Genomic DNA, 15,542 nt, shown 5'->3' with positions numbered 1-15,542 from the left:
GGCTGTGGTGAGCTGTGGAAATCATTTCCTTTTTGATAAACAAAACATTTAATTTGGATGAATAACAAAAATCAATCATTCATTGATTAATTTATTGATCAACACATCAATTTATTTATTTATTCATGGATTTATTAAATTATTGATTCATTCACTCATTTGTTTTCTCCATACATCAGCTCTCATGCTGACACCTGCTGGCTAAAGATAAGAGTTGTGGACCTGTGAACTTTCCTGTTTTTGGTATCTGTTGTACCTCTGCCAGGTTGACATTATGTAACTCTGCCAGATGACATTATGTAGTGAATAATAATAGAGTAATGCTGATTATGTACTATTCTAATGGCACATTGGGAAGATTGTCATTTATGGGCTCTGACAAAGGAAAACAATAATGTATTACGGTGTGATACATGGATGATACCGCCAGACCTAGATAAACCATTTAAAAATGAGTTGTTTAGCAATACTTGGGCTGAAATGATACTAGCAAAATGATCGTTTAGGTTCTAGTCCCAGTTCACATGATGATGCAATCAGAGGAGTGTGGTGGGCAGATATATCGAAGCACGTGCTTATTGGAATGAATGGAAAGATATGAAACACTTTACCAGTCCATTTCATTCCATTCCTGTCAATACAATAAGCCTGTCCTCCCATATATCCAGCCACCACTGGATACAATGCTTCCACATGCTCATGACACAAAGGAAGAACGGAGTGACTGAATTCAAAATACATAAACAATGTATACTTTCTGCTAATTGAATAAATCATATTGAAGTTGTTATAGAGGAGTACATTGAGTACATTTCAAGTTTCAAGTTGGCATCCATACATTTTTGACAAGCTGATCATAGTGAAAAATAAAATATTTCTGCATTTCACGCCGTGTAACCACATTGCAAATAGGCTCGTGATAACTCCTGATAAAGTTGGGTAGCTGATATTTAGAGCTTAAATAGCCAAATTGATTAGTCACAGGAATCAGGACTAATAAAGCCAATGTAATGGCATGTTTTACAAATGGTGGGCCTACCACATGGATGAGCATTCATAAAATTCAGACATGGTAGGTTACACCCCAGTAAGCACGAGCTAACATCTTTTTGACATCTTTTTTGTTCCTGTCCGGATGTCGTTTTTTGGGGTTTTTACAAACGGTAGACTTAACACATAGATGGGCATTTATAAAATTATATTTCAGGCAACACTGTAGGCTACAGTACACCTCAGTAAGCACAGACTGACACCATTTGGAGGTCTTTTTTTGGTGCAGTTACGGACCAGCCTTAATTTCGACATCCACTGACATAACAGGAGGTTGGTGGCACCTTCATTGGGGAGAATGGGCTTGTGGTAATGACCGGAGCGGAGTGAGTGGAATGGTATCAAATACAACAAACACACGGTCAATGTCTGGAAAATACATATTTTTGTTTAACTCCAAGAAAAGATGCCTTTTCAACGTTCTGGAAAATATGTATTTCAAATATACGGAAAATACCTTTTCACCATTCATTCATTCATTTAACGCAATTTCAGCGTCTGGAAAATATGTCTTTTAGACGGCTTTTCAAAGTCATTTTGCTTACTGGGACTATTCTAGTTTTGGGGGTGGTGGCATTTTTTGGTCTCACCTAGAAGTGGAGATTGACTTGAGTCATTTTATATTAAGCTAAGTGAAAGTAATCCACTAAAATACTACTTGAGTAAAAGTCTAGAAGTATCAGATTTGAAATGTACTTAAGTACAGTGAGGGGAAAAGTACAAAATTGTCATACTTAAGGAAAAGTACAAAGTAAAATAAAATTCTATACATCTAATTCCTTATATTTATCAAACCAAATGGCACAATTTGTTTTTGTATAACTTTGACAGCCAGGGGCACACTCCAACACTCAGACATAATTTACAAAGGATGCATTTATGTTTAGTGAGTCCACCAGATCAGAGGCAGTAAGGGATAACCCGGGACGTTCTCTGTGTGAATTTGAAAGTGTGTGAATTTGACCTTTTTGCTGTACACTGCTAAGCATTCAAATTGTAACGAGTACTTTTGGATGTCTGGGAAAATACATGGAGAAAAAGTACAATTTCTTTAGGAATGTAGTGGAGTAAAAGTAGTCAAAAATATAAATAGTTAAGTAATAGTAAACTACTTAAGTAGTACTTTAAAGTATTTTACTTAAGTACTTTACACCATTGTGTATAATATCTACTCTGTAAGTCCTTAACTTGTGGAATTCGCCTGGTTATTCCTGTGTTAGGCTTAAGCTGTTTTTGTTTCTCTTTGTAAATCTATTAAATACACTGTGTGTACAAAACAATAACACCTCTTTCCATGACATAGACTGACCAGGTGAATCCAGGTGAAAGCTATGATCCCTTATTGATGTCACTTGTTAAACCCACTCCAATCTATGTAGATGAAGGGGAGGAGCCAGGTTAAATAACGATTTTTAAGCCTTGAGACAACTGAGACATGGACTGTGAATGTGTGCCATTCAGAGAGTGAATGGGCAAGACAAAAATAGTTAAGTGCCTTTGAACAGGGTATGGTAGTAGGTGCCAGGCGCGCCGGTTTGTGTCAAGAACTGCAACCCTGCTGTTTTTTTCCCCACACTCAACAGTTCGTGTCAAGAATGGTAAACCACCCAAAGGACATCCAGCCAACTTGACACAACTGTGGAAAGCATTGGAGTCAACATGGTCCATCATCCCTGTGCAAAGCTTTCAACACCTTATAGAGTCCATGGCCCAAAATAATTTAAGCCCTTCTGAAGGCAAAAGGGGATGCAACTCAATATTAGGCAAGTGTTCATAATGTTTTGTGCACTCAGTGTATGTAGTTGATGTCTGAAGAGACCAGTTTGTCCACCGTTCATCAGGCCCAGGGAGTGGAACTGTGGTGTAATAGGCTCACTAAATATCTATTTGTTACAAACAATTGGAGATCACTTACAAGTCATACTGTTTTCCTTTATTCATATATTTTAAATGACAGCAGTTTTCAATTTCTGCTTCCATTCTGTTGTGTACTGTATACCATGTGTTCATTATACTTATTAAATAAATCTGTAAAATATTAAATGCTGTACTACTACTACTAATGTACTAATAGTAACTCCAGTGTTTCCCTTAGATTTAAACTATTTCTTATCAGGAAAGTTATAGCAGCACCAGAATTTTCCCCAAGATGGCAGTCTTTGTGCCCGATTCAGACTAAGGAAATCTACGCCTTTCCTACACATTTCTAGGGGTTGTTGGTATTCAGACTTACCTTATGCAGGTGGGCAACGGGCTTTGCAGGCATGGTTCCCTTGTGTGTGCTGAATAAATGTAATTCATCTGCTGAAAACACTCCCACTTGCTGGCCAGTTTTCATTCAATAGGGTTTTCAGTACATTTATCTAAAGCCATCCCTTTAAATTTGGTTTACCTTAAGTTAGAATGTTCTTGACAGACTCAAATATATGGGGAGAATATTAGGGATCAATTAAAGAAAGGCATGTAAATACATACATATTCGTCTCCTTTTCAGTTGGTAGATTTTAAAATACTCTGATCTTGTCAGTTTTTATGGTTAGTAAAGAATTTATGAATAACACAAAAACAGGTTTGGAGAGCCTTTTCGCACTAAATATATTGGTGAATCGAAAATAGTGGTTTGATTCAGCCTGAAAGTTGCCATATTCAATTGTTCAAACCATGAAATATAGGAATGTGAGTGTATAAAAGTGTATAATAGAACAGTAGTCCTATCAATCTACCATAATAATGTTCACTAATCATGGAACTGTGATGACAACGGTCCAGTCGTCGTGAACCGTGCGCCAGGCTCCAGGTTTAAACTGCTATGTATGGTCTGCGTTCCATATGGATTCAAATAGGCTACCTGTCCCAAGTTATTGCACAACTTGTAATACGTTAACGTAATATGATACACTATTTCTAGGGATCCACAGGAACAACCACACGAACGTGACAGAGGAAAGAGAGGCAAACTAACGATTTAATGGAATGATGCTGTCATGCCCTGATCTTAGAGAGCTTTTTATGTCTCTATTTTGGTTTGGTCAGGGTGTGATTTGGGTGGGCATTCTATGTTTTGTATTTCTTTGTTTTGGCCGGGTATGGTTCTCAATCAGGGACAGCTGTCTGTCGTTGTCTGTGATTGGGAACCATAATATTCTGCCCTTGAGTTGCGTTCCCATGCAAAACTAGACAGATAGCTAACAACTAAGCCTTCAATAAAACTCCCAAGGCGTGACTTTTCTTGAATGAATATATTGAAAACGTTTATGTTGTGAAACTGCAAAATACAGAAAAGAATATACTTTAGTATTCAATTCACACTGACATACTGCAGCTGTACATTATACATGAAAATACATTTTAACCATTAATAAAATAATCTGTTACCTTCTAACAGGATGGCAGCACACTTAGGCAGCCCTTTTTCCCACCTGTCTTTGTGGGTAGTTTACTTTTTTTTAGGGCACATAGCCTTTAGCGTCACGGTTTGTTTTTGTAGTGTTTGTTTTGTTCGGCGTCATTTTCCAAATAAAGAGAAAATGTACACTCACCACGCTGCACCTTGGTCCTCTTCGTTTAACAGCCGAGACAGATGCAAAATGTACGGAAACTAACACCGAAGTCAGTGACAGTTTTAAATGTATGTGAGTAAAATAATGGGTAATAATTAACACAATACAAATTGTAATAAAAAATAAACAGTAAAGAGTCTGGGCATATAATTAAAACATTCTATGCAAACGGATTGCTCATTTAACTAGCTCTTATGAATAGCTCTTATGAAAAAAAAAACATTTCAGTGCATGGAGAGAATGGTTTTATTTCTATCGGAAAAAGAAAGATGTTTGTTCCACTTGGAACCGACAAGTTGCTCAACCTTATTAATCCCGTCATTGAGCGTAAAGGTGGTGGAATTAAGTGAAGGTCAGAATCTGCCACACCTTATTTTCTTTGAGCTCCACCCCCCCAAAATAGGGTGAATAGCATGCTATTCTCATGCTTAAGTTCAAGGTCAGAATACAGGTAGAGAAGTGCATTAAAAAGGAATTATGTTCCATTTTGTCATGCTTAACTCGGGTCAGAATTCTCCCTCATATGAATACCAGGCCAGGGCTCTTTCTCAATTGTCAAAATATTCATCCTCTGATACATCCATTTTGGGGCATTAACGATACATAGCCATTGATTCTGAAATGATCAAGGCACAAGGCGAGACCCAGATGCAGACACAGGAGGCAGATGGTTAGAGTCTTACAATGTTTATTCATCCAAAGGGGTAGGCAAGAGAATGGTTGTGGACAGGCAAAAAGGTCTAAACCAGATCATAGTCCAGGAGGTACAGAGTGGCAGACAAGCTCGTGGTCAAGGCAGGCAGAATGGTCAGGCAGGCGGGTACACAGTCCAGAAACAGGCAAGGGTCAAAACCGAGAGGACTAGAGAAAGGAGAATGCAAAAAGCAGGCGAACGGGAAAACAGCTGGTTGTCTTGGAAACATACAAGACGAACTGGCACAGAGAGACAGGAAACACAGGGATAAATACACTGGGGAAAACAAGCAACACCTGGAGGGGCAGTAAAGAGACAGTAAAGAGGACAGGTGAAACTGACCAGGGTGTAACAGAAATATAACTTATAAAAGCCTCATGGGTAGGGTTGCACATTTTGGTGAATATTCAGAGGTGGAAACTTTGTGGGAATTAACGGGAATATATGGGAATCTACATAAATATATGCACATTAATACCATTTAAATGTAGAAGTTTTTTTGCATTGGATATGTTTACCATATCATATGGAGACAGACATACAAACCTTTTACCTTATCATAAGTAGACATAATTGTAAATGTTTAAATCCTTCCAAAAGAAATGTAAAAAAATTAAAAAAATTGTTACGAATTTAACCTTAATTAAATGAGTTGACTCTTCACATGGGATGATTTCACTGAACAACAGAAAGGGAATATTGAATGACACCCAATGATCCATCGCATCTCCCAAAAATGTTTTCAACATACATCTGTGAAATGATAGTCTAGAAACTAAAGCTTTGGTTGTCTACCTCCCAGGCTTCCATGTCTTCTCCCTGGACCTGGAGAGACACAGTAGGGATGACACCATAGGCCTTGTTGATCTCTGCACCAGACATGATGCTCTTACCTGTATACTTGAGGTCCAAAATGTACGCTGCGGCGTGTATGGACTTCAGGCTGAAGTCTTCACGCTTTTGATGTATTTCAGAATTGCATTTTCCTCTGCTTGGAGCAACAGTGAAGTGGGCAGGGCAGTACGGATTTCTTCTCTTACATCTGTAAGTAGAGTCTGAACATCAGACAGGATGGCATTATCTCCCTCAATCCGTGCAATGGCTAATGCTATAGGTTTCAGGAGTTTCAGGCTGCTTACCACTCTCTCCCAAAATACATCATCCAGGAGGATCTTCTTGATGGGGCTGTCCATATCGGCAGACTGTGAAATGGCCATTTCTTGGAGACTCCTTCCCCTCCAGGAGACTGGAGCAGCTTCAATGTGGTGCTCTTATTCTTCTCACTTTGCTTGGTGAGGTATATTGCTGCTATAACTTGATGACCCTTCACATTTACCTAACCATTTCCTTGGCTCTCTTGTAGAGTGTATCCATTGTTTTCAGTGCCATGATGTCCTTGAGGAGCAGATTTAATGCATGAGCAGCACAGCCGATGGTTGTGATGTGAGGGTAGGACTCCTCCACTTTAGACCAAGCATAGAAATACTTGGAAAGCGATCATGAAAAGTTGCAGTGCTTCTAGCACCTACAGTGATCAAATCAATGGAGGTGCTTGCGGAGAGGTGCAAACGTTGCAGCGTTCTGAAGGAGAACATCTACATGTTCGCCATTCTACTCTATCCAACATCATTCTGCGGATCAGACTGCCTGCATCCCTTTGCCAAGAAGTGTGGTGCCAAATGAATCCCTCTCATCCACCAAGTTGTGTAAACACATCACCACAGTGCTCAACTTAAATGACACTGACATGGACCAGCTAGCAGATTTCCTGGGACATATTATACTGATACTGATGGCAATGGAGCAGGGAAGGCTAAACAAATTCAAGGGGAAAGGTCTTGACCAGATCAACGTCAGTCCAGCAGGTATGTGAGAATCTGTAAATCAAGTTGAATCTGGTACCTCAACCACATCATGGTGACTTAATCTGATCAACCTGCCTATTTCTCCCTCCCTGCTAACAGACATTCTTGCTTGCTTGTATTTCAGAGTTTGTTGAGCCAGATGAAGAGAGTGATACAGACTCCTGGAAAGTCATGTGAGCCACAAGGTAAAAATGTAAATGTGGAATGAAAGAATTTAAGGCACAGCTGATTTAGGAACCTGTTCAATTCTCATTTTCAGCCATAACATATTAATGAATGACACACAAATACCTTTTGAACAGACAGTTTAATAGATACTATATATGCAAACAGCATGTTGTAGGATTTTAGTACTGATCAGTGTAATTGTATATAAATGTATTTCCATTGGCTCACCAGATATGATATGGGAGGCCATGGCAGGAAGATCAGTAAAGAAACCTGCCCAGATAAATCTTATTGATGTGTTTGTTCCTTGAGCAAGCACTTAACGCTAGTTGCTCTGAATGAGTGTCTACTAAAAATGTAAAAATCACTTAGTATCCAGTTATAACACATTACTTTAGTTTAGCAACAAGAATACATGTATAGAACATGTATGTGTAACAGTATAGCTTCTGTCACACTCCTCGCCCCTACCTGGGCTTGAACCAGGGACCCTCTGCACACAGACAACAGCCACCCTCGAAGCATCGTTACCCATCGTTCCACAAAAGCCGCGGGCCTTGCAGAGCAAAGGGAACCATTACTTGAATGGTCTCAGAGCGAGTGACATCACCGATTGAAACACTATTAGCGCGCACCACCGCTAACTAGCTAGCCATTTCACATCGGTTACATATGGACATGTGTTTCAGGGGCTTCAAGAGTGGAGAACAACACAACAGACAACACAGACAATGGTTCTGCAGGGAAGAAATTTGACTAGACTTAAATAGATCCGGTATATGCAAACAACATGTCATAGGATACCAGCGATGGTACAGGAGCCCATGGCAGGAAGATCAGGTAAGGAATCTGCCCAGATAAATCTTATTGATGAGTTTGTTCCGGTCTTCTTTAGTCTCTCCTATTCTGAAATCTCTATAACTCTCTAAATGGTCTGAAACTTAATGGTTTGTAAGGATAATTCACAGAGAAGATTTGGCCATTTAACAATTTTATTAAATAAAATTCATTTCGGAATACTCCCGAACCAAAAAGCATAATAACAAAGTACACAATTAAACAAAACAATGGGTAGGGAAAGTAATAATCTACATTCCCCATAGAGATAGAACAGACACAAAGCAGATGGAGGCTGGGTTTGAGGTGGGGGCGGCAGAACAAAAAGGGCGGCAAGTAGCCTAGCGATTAAAGCATTGGGCCAGTAAACAAAAGGTTGTGCGTTTGAGTCACAGAGCCAACCACTAACCCAACAAGTTTGGCAAAAACATTTCTCTGCTTGTCAAATCTGAAAGCGGTTTAGAAATCATGTCTAACAATCTCGAGGTAGAGCAATTCAAGAAACCCCTCACCTGCTTAATTCTAACAACAGCTCTCTGTCATGATTGAGATTCCAAAACGGAACCGTTGCTAGGATACATACTGACACTTAGGGACAAAATAATGAGGAGACAGAAGAGTGACTACAACTGGCAAGCTACTCCTCCTACACCGTTTAAGCTAGAAACGCTGTTCCAACGGTCTCGAACGAGTTTCTTGCATACAACTTTTTGATATCTGTTATACTTTCTGTTATTCACTTTGTCCTCTTTTTCTCTTCCATCCATTTTCATGGGATTTCTCAAGATTCTGAAGCTCCCCGTTGTAACATCCTCGCTGCCAACGGCAATTCTCTGTAAGTGAAATCATGCAATTTTTTACTCAAATCAGCTAATAATTCCACTTTGCAACTACTTAGACAAGAAATGACCAGCTTCGTCTACTTCTCTGCTACTCAAATCTGGCGATTGGACAACAAATTATATTTGGATCAAAAGGTTAAGTAACCCCATCAACAACATTTTTTGTAAAATTTTTGCAAGCAACTTCCATTTTGACCACTATTGCAACAAGTTAGACAAAAAGTTAGAGAAGTATAAGTAGGTGAAAATCCCATACGCTCTGCTACACATATCAATTTGCGGAATCAAAATATTCACTACGGAGTTTACAGTACAGTGGTTTTTCTGACTGCATTACCAAGTGTTCTTCCAACTTTTCCCAAACAACTGACGTTTTGACCACTAATGCAAAAAATATTTCCCCTACTTCTCAGCTTGTCAAATGTGCAATCGGATTCAAAATCTTGAGTACCAATCTCTAGGTAGAGCAATTTAAGTAACCCCTCACCTGCTCTATTCTAACAGCTCTCTGTGTCTTTATTGAGATTCCAAAACAGAACCGTTTCTAGGATACTCACTGACACTGAGGGACAAAATCATGAGGAGACAGAAGAGAGTCAAATTATGGAGTTCAAAAACGGATTGATTTTAATAAATAACGTTTTGCTGTTGCATTTAACTGCCAAAAATGCTGTTATAAAAACTATTTCCTTAGTCGGTGACGTCAGAGGTCACCATGTGGGAGAAGTGGGAGCTCAGGATGTTAGATGAGTTTCCTACTAGTAATTACTAGTTGGAGGGCCATTCAAGTGGATTTTTTCCAGCCTCATGTAGTAAATTCCCACTTGGTAACAAACGCACCATGACACTGCTTCCTTCAGTGCCTGATGCGTACTTGTGACTCTCATAAAGGGGGCTTGTCTGTAGTACAGTACATCTCCCACTACGGGGTAATGTGAAAGCCTTTCTCCAACTAAGCCATGCCTCCTAAATCATTTCCCAGTGTGCCTTGGCTTTTGTAGTGAATTGTAACATTTCCACCCATGAGTGTATTTGTTAGTGACAGAGACATGGTTGTTGAATTCGTTCATTTCAATCCTGTGGCTTCACATCAATTTCCCTGGCTGACAAGTTGATTGCAAAGAAGACAAGCCTGCTTGGAACAGTGAACAAACAAAGGCGGGAGCTAGCCCCCTTACCGTAAAACAACATACCAGCGGATCTGTACCCCGTGATGGAGAGTGGTAAAGCAACACTCACAGAGTACAGGTGTAAATTAAATAACAGTGTTTGCATCCTCAGCGCCATGCATCCCACTGGATCTGGCATGTGAGCTTCGTGAGAACCACAAGAGCGCCAAGAAAGAAGCTACAGCCACCAAGCGGGCAGCAGGTCCTGCTCTCCCTCTTCCCCAAGCACCACAGCTCCAAGCAGGCAGCAGGTCCTGCTCTCCCTCTTCCCCAAGCACCACAGCTCCAAGCAGGCAGCAGGTCCTGCTCTCCCTATTCCACAATTACCACAGCTCCAAGCAGGCTGCAGGTCATGCTCTCCCTCTTCCACAAGCACCACAGCTCCAAGCAGGCAGCAGGTACTGCACTCTCTCTTCCCCAAGCACCACAGCTCCAAGCAGGCAGCAGGTCCTGCTCTTCCCCAAGCACCACAGCAACAAGCAGGCAGCAGGTCCTGCTCTTCCCCAAGCACCACAGCCACCAAGCAGGCAGCAGGTCCTGCTCTTCCCCAAGCACCACAGCCCCAAAGCAGGCTGCAGGTCCTGCTCTTCCCCAAGCACCACAGCCACCAAGCAGGCAGCAGGTCCTGCTCTCTCTCTTCCCCAAGCACCACAGCTCCAAGCAGGCAGCAGGACCTGCTCTCCCTATTCCACAATTACCACAGCTCCAAGCAGGCTGCAGGTCATGCTCTCCCTGTTCCCCAAGCACCACAGCAACAAGCAAGCAGCAGGTCCTGCTCTTCCCCAAGCACCACAGCTCCAAGCAGGCAGCAGGTCCTGCTCTCCCTCTTCCCCAAGCACCACAGCACCAAGCAGGCAGCAGGTCCTGCTCTCCCTCTTCCCCAAGCACCACAGCTCCAAGCAGGCAGCAGGTCCTGCTCTCCCTCTTCCCCAAGCACCACAGCTCCAAGCAGGCAGCAGGTCCTGCTCTCCCCTTCCCCAAGCACCACAGCTCCAAGAAGTCAGCAGGTCCTGCTCTCCCTCTTCCCCAAGCACCACAGCTCCAAGCAGTGAGCAGGTCCTGCTCTCCATCTTCCCCAAGCACCACAGCTCCAAGCAGGCAGCAGGTCCTGCTCTCCCTATTCCACAATTACCACAGCTCCAAGCAGGCTGCAGGTCCTGCTCTCCCTGTTCCCCAAGCACCACAGCTCCAAGCAGGCAGCAGGTCCTGCTCTCCCTCTTCCCCAAGCACCACAGCTCCAAGAAGTCAGCAGGTCCTGCTCTCCCTCTTCCCCAAGCACCACAGCTCCAAGCAGTGAGCAGGTCCTGCTCTCCCTCTTCCCCAAGCACCACAGCTCCAAGCAGGCAGCAGGTCCTGCTCTCCCTATTCCACAATTACCACAGCTCCAAGCAGGCTGCAGGTCCTGCTCTCCCTGTTCCCCAAGCACCACAGCAACAAGCAAGCAGCAGGTCCTGCTCTTCCCCAAGCACCACAGCTCCAAGCAGGCAGCAGGTCCTGCTCTCCCTCTTCCCAAGCACCACAGCTCCATGCAGGCAGCAGGTCCTGCTCTCCCTATTCTTACCCAGCTCCAAGCACCAGGTCCTGCTCTCCCTCTTCCCCAAGCACCACAGCTCCAAGAAGTCAGCAGGTCCTGCTCTCCCTCTTCCCCAAGCACCACAGCTCCAAGCAGGCAGCAGCTCTCCCTATTCCCCAACCACCACAGCTCCCACTTGGAAAAATAAGATACAATGTCATGTAGGTGTGGAACAGAACCATAAGGAGAAGATGCGATGGCTTTGTGTGAAGGCACAGGTATAATGGCAAAACAGTGTCAGATACAATCAACATGACTGTTTTTATATCTTGTCATGAATATATTTCCAGAAATATTTCTTTATGCAATCCTTTATAATTGTTCATGCACTGGTGCTTTTGTTCAGAAATACAGCAAATAAATTCACCTGCGCACCTGGCTGGTTATAGTATTATTATTATTATATTTTTTCGTTTCTGTAAGAAGATGTAACTGGACTTTATTAATTACTATAACTCTATTACTAATTCAATCTACAAATAACATTGATCAAATGGATTACACTGTAGTGTTTTATTGTGAGGGAAATTACATTTTTTCTAGGACTTTGTAGAATTATACAAAACATATCCTTCACTCTCTGAACAAATAACTATAATTTTTTTATTGATATATTTCCATGAGTATTTCTTCATGCAGTTAATCATTGACAATAATGTATGCACTATTTATCAATCATTTATTTATCAAGCACATTGCACACCTTGCATGTTGATATGTATCTGATGCATATGCTAGTGTCTGTGGATGTCGATTAAGGCAGCCCCCCGCACCGTTCTGATTCAGAGGCGTTGGGTTAAATGCGGAAGACACATTTCAGTTGAATGCATTCAGTTGTACAACTGACTAGTATCCCCCTTTCCCTTCCCTTTATTTATATGCTGAATGGCCAGACGGTTCTACCAATACAAACTTATCGAGATCAGAATCCATCTTCCCCTTGTGCCCTAAACAATAGCCTACACTTGTCCCTAGATGGCACTAGTTGATTGGAACTTGGTCCCCAAATGAGACTTCCTGTTGATTCAAAATAATGAGTTTCCTCTTGGGTCCCCACATTGATCACCTGCCCAGTCCCCACCATGTCATCTACCCTTAATTAAATTAATGAATTACATTTGAAGGATGTATTTATTATCTATTTATTTATTTTTCGTCTTGTCTCTAGGTTGCCAGGAAATTGGTGTCCCCAGAATGTGATGCCAGAACAGGTGTCCCCAGTAGGTAGTATAAACACGTATGTGTGTGTGGACATGTTTAATTAGAGCTAGGCCCCTTTTTTCTCAATTTCCACATGAATGACTTGCCCAAAGTAAACTGCCTGTAGCTCAGGCCCTGAAGCCAGGATATGCATATAATTGGTACCATTGGAAAGAAAACACTTTACATAATGTAGGAGAGTATAACACAATAGATATGGTAGGAGAAAATCCAAAGAAAAACCAACCAGAATTATTTTTTCTTTGAGAGACCATCCTCTTAGAAATGCAAGAGAAAGGTCATATTGTAAATTGTAAATTAGCTCCCAGGATGGAATTCCTACAGCTTCCACAGGGTGTCAGCAGTCTATTTTCAAGGTTTCAGGCTTGTAACTTCAAAAACTAATAAGAAATAACAGTTTTTGTGGAAGGACACAGTCCTGGAAATCCGTGTTTGCTCGCGCCATGAAGAAATTATGCACCTGCTAAAATCGTTTTCCTATTGAACATACTTCTTTCCGAAAGAAATATTTTGAGTTTGATTACATTTTAGGGTATTTTAGGATTAAATAGAAACTTATTTTGACTTGTTGAAACAAAGTTAAGGGATAGATTTTCGGATTCCTTTCTCTGCAAGTTGAACGAGTGGATTACTCAAATCGATGGTGCCAACTAAACAGACTTTTTGGGATATAAAGAAGGGTTTTATTTAACAAAACGACACTACATGTTATAGCTGGGACCCTTTGGATGACAAATCAGAGGAAGATTTAGAAAAAGTAAGTGAATATTTAATCTTTATATGTGAATGTATAAAACCTGTGCCGGTGGAAAAATATTTTGATGTGGGGCGCCGTCCTCAAACAATCGCATGGCATGTTTTCACTGTAATAGCTACTGTAAATCAGACAGTGCAGTTAGATTAACAAGAACTTAAGCTTTCAACTGATATAAGACACTTATATGTACCTAAATGTTTAAAATCCATAATATTTATGATTATTTATTTGAATTACGCATGCTCCAGTTTCAGCGGAAGTTGTCCCGCTAGCGGGACCCCGATCCTTAGGGAGATTTAACTATACTTGTGGGGACTACACTGTAAAAAAAGTTTTTTAAAAATCTATTGATTAGCAACTAGAAATATATTCATTAAATTAATGAATCGTGTTTATGTTCATTAAATGATTCATTCTTGTTTGTTGTACCGGACTCAAAGAAAATTCTGATTAATTAAATTCATTCATGTCAATCCAATGAGAATGAGGCCCTTTAAAACAATGACTCTGATATGGTTAGCTATTGCGCATGCTCCACGCCCACTGGAGGCAGAAAACGTTTGTAGAAGCAGGAGTGGGACGTTCATGGAAGATTAACCAACACATGCAAGAGTACTCTCACCTAATTGTGTGGCATCCTTGATAATAAGAGTAAGTAATTCAGATATATTTACATTAACTTATTTAGTTCAATAGGGTAAATAGGATAAATAGCTATTAGACATTTGAGACATCTCAGTTGGATAGTTCTCTAAAACATGAATTTTATCACTCTTGTTTCTCACAGTTAATGCTAGCTCAACTTTGCTATGGCTAGGTTGTATTTATTTATACCCTGGATACATTATTTCTCAAAATTGCTTTTTTGTGCTGAACACTGAACCGCAGTGCGGAAAAATAAACCTGCAACCTGCAGTGTAACTAAATCAATTTAAATTCAAAGCCTACCCAACTAACAATGATCTGGATGATGTTGCAGAAACCCTTGTGAAAAAAAGCATCCTTGTCTGAGGGAGCAGGGATCCTTCAATGGCTGTTACAGGTAGAAGATTAGCCTTAAGTATAAAATGGCCAACTTCCGGACCAAACTAAGAGGCCTGAGATGTGCTGAGGTGACGATAAATTCACTAAAGAACAAGGCCCAAGACAAATGTCTGCCAGTGTTGAATGTGAAAAGAGCAGAAGTCAATTACTGTCCGCAGCATCCCAAAGGAGAAACCACTGAGAGTCTGGAAAAAGAGAGAATTGCACTGCTTTCAGAGATTAAGAAGAGAAACAATGACCATATAGTGACAGTGAAAATAGAGAATACTTTCCTCACACAGAAGACAAGAAGTTCTTCAAGGACAGCCCTTGGTTTCAGACTTCAAAACCAGATGGCCAGCTCTGTTCACTGAGGAAGAGGTGCATGTCCTATATGTGCTCAGGTTTTATATATGCCCCCAGAGTGTGCACACACACAGGAACAGGAAGATAATGACAAATCAAATATAGTGTTCACCAGTTGTTTCTCACCTCACTGATATTGACATAATATAGTGATCAAACAGCTAGTAATTCATTGTTCATCCTTCCTGTGTTGTATATTGTTGTGATGTTCTGATAGGGTGAGTAACAAGTGCATTGTTAATGTTTTTCAGATCGATAAGGAGTTGCGCATATGCTCATATCAACTATACCTCTGCTACCTACATTATTTGCTGAGCTCGACCGGTACTCTCCACGCATGATGGAGAGCCTTCGATGCAAAGGTGGAGCGGCTGGAAGAAAAATGAGACATCTCATGGTGGCCAGGTCCAAGGTTTG

General features: G+C 41.1%; 1 protein-coding gene across 1 annotated transcript; it reads left to right on the top strand.

Moving 5' to 3' along the window:
* Window positions 1-8,146: 8,146 nt before the first annotated feature.
* LOC121840498 (predicted GPI-anchored protein 58) lies at window positions 8,147-11,482 on the top strand. Its single transcript, XM_042304361.1, has 4 exons — window positions 8,147-8,177; window positions 10,298-10,387; window positions 10,518-10,997; window positions 11,217-11,482. The coding sequence occupies exons 1-4, from the start codon at window positions 8,147-8,149 to the stop codon at window positions 11,480-11,482; spliced, it is 867 nt and encodes a 288-aa protein (XP_042160295.1).
* The last annotated feature ends 4,060 nt before the right edge of the window (window positions 11,483-15,542 follow it).

Source organism: Oncorhynchus tshawytscha, linkage group LG22 (assembly GCF_018296145.1).
Source record: "Oncorhynchus tshawytscha isolate Ot180627B linkage group LG22, Otsh_v2.0, whole genome shotgun sequence".
Classification (NCBI taxonomy): Eukaryota; Metazoa; Chordata; class Actinopteri; order Salmoniformes; family Salmonidae; genus Oncorhynchus; species Oncorhynchus tshawytscha.
Note: the sequence above shows the minus strand (reverse complement) of the source record. Positions and strands in the feature narration are given on the sequence as shown.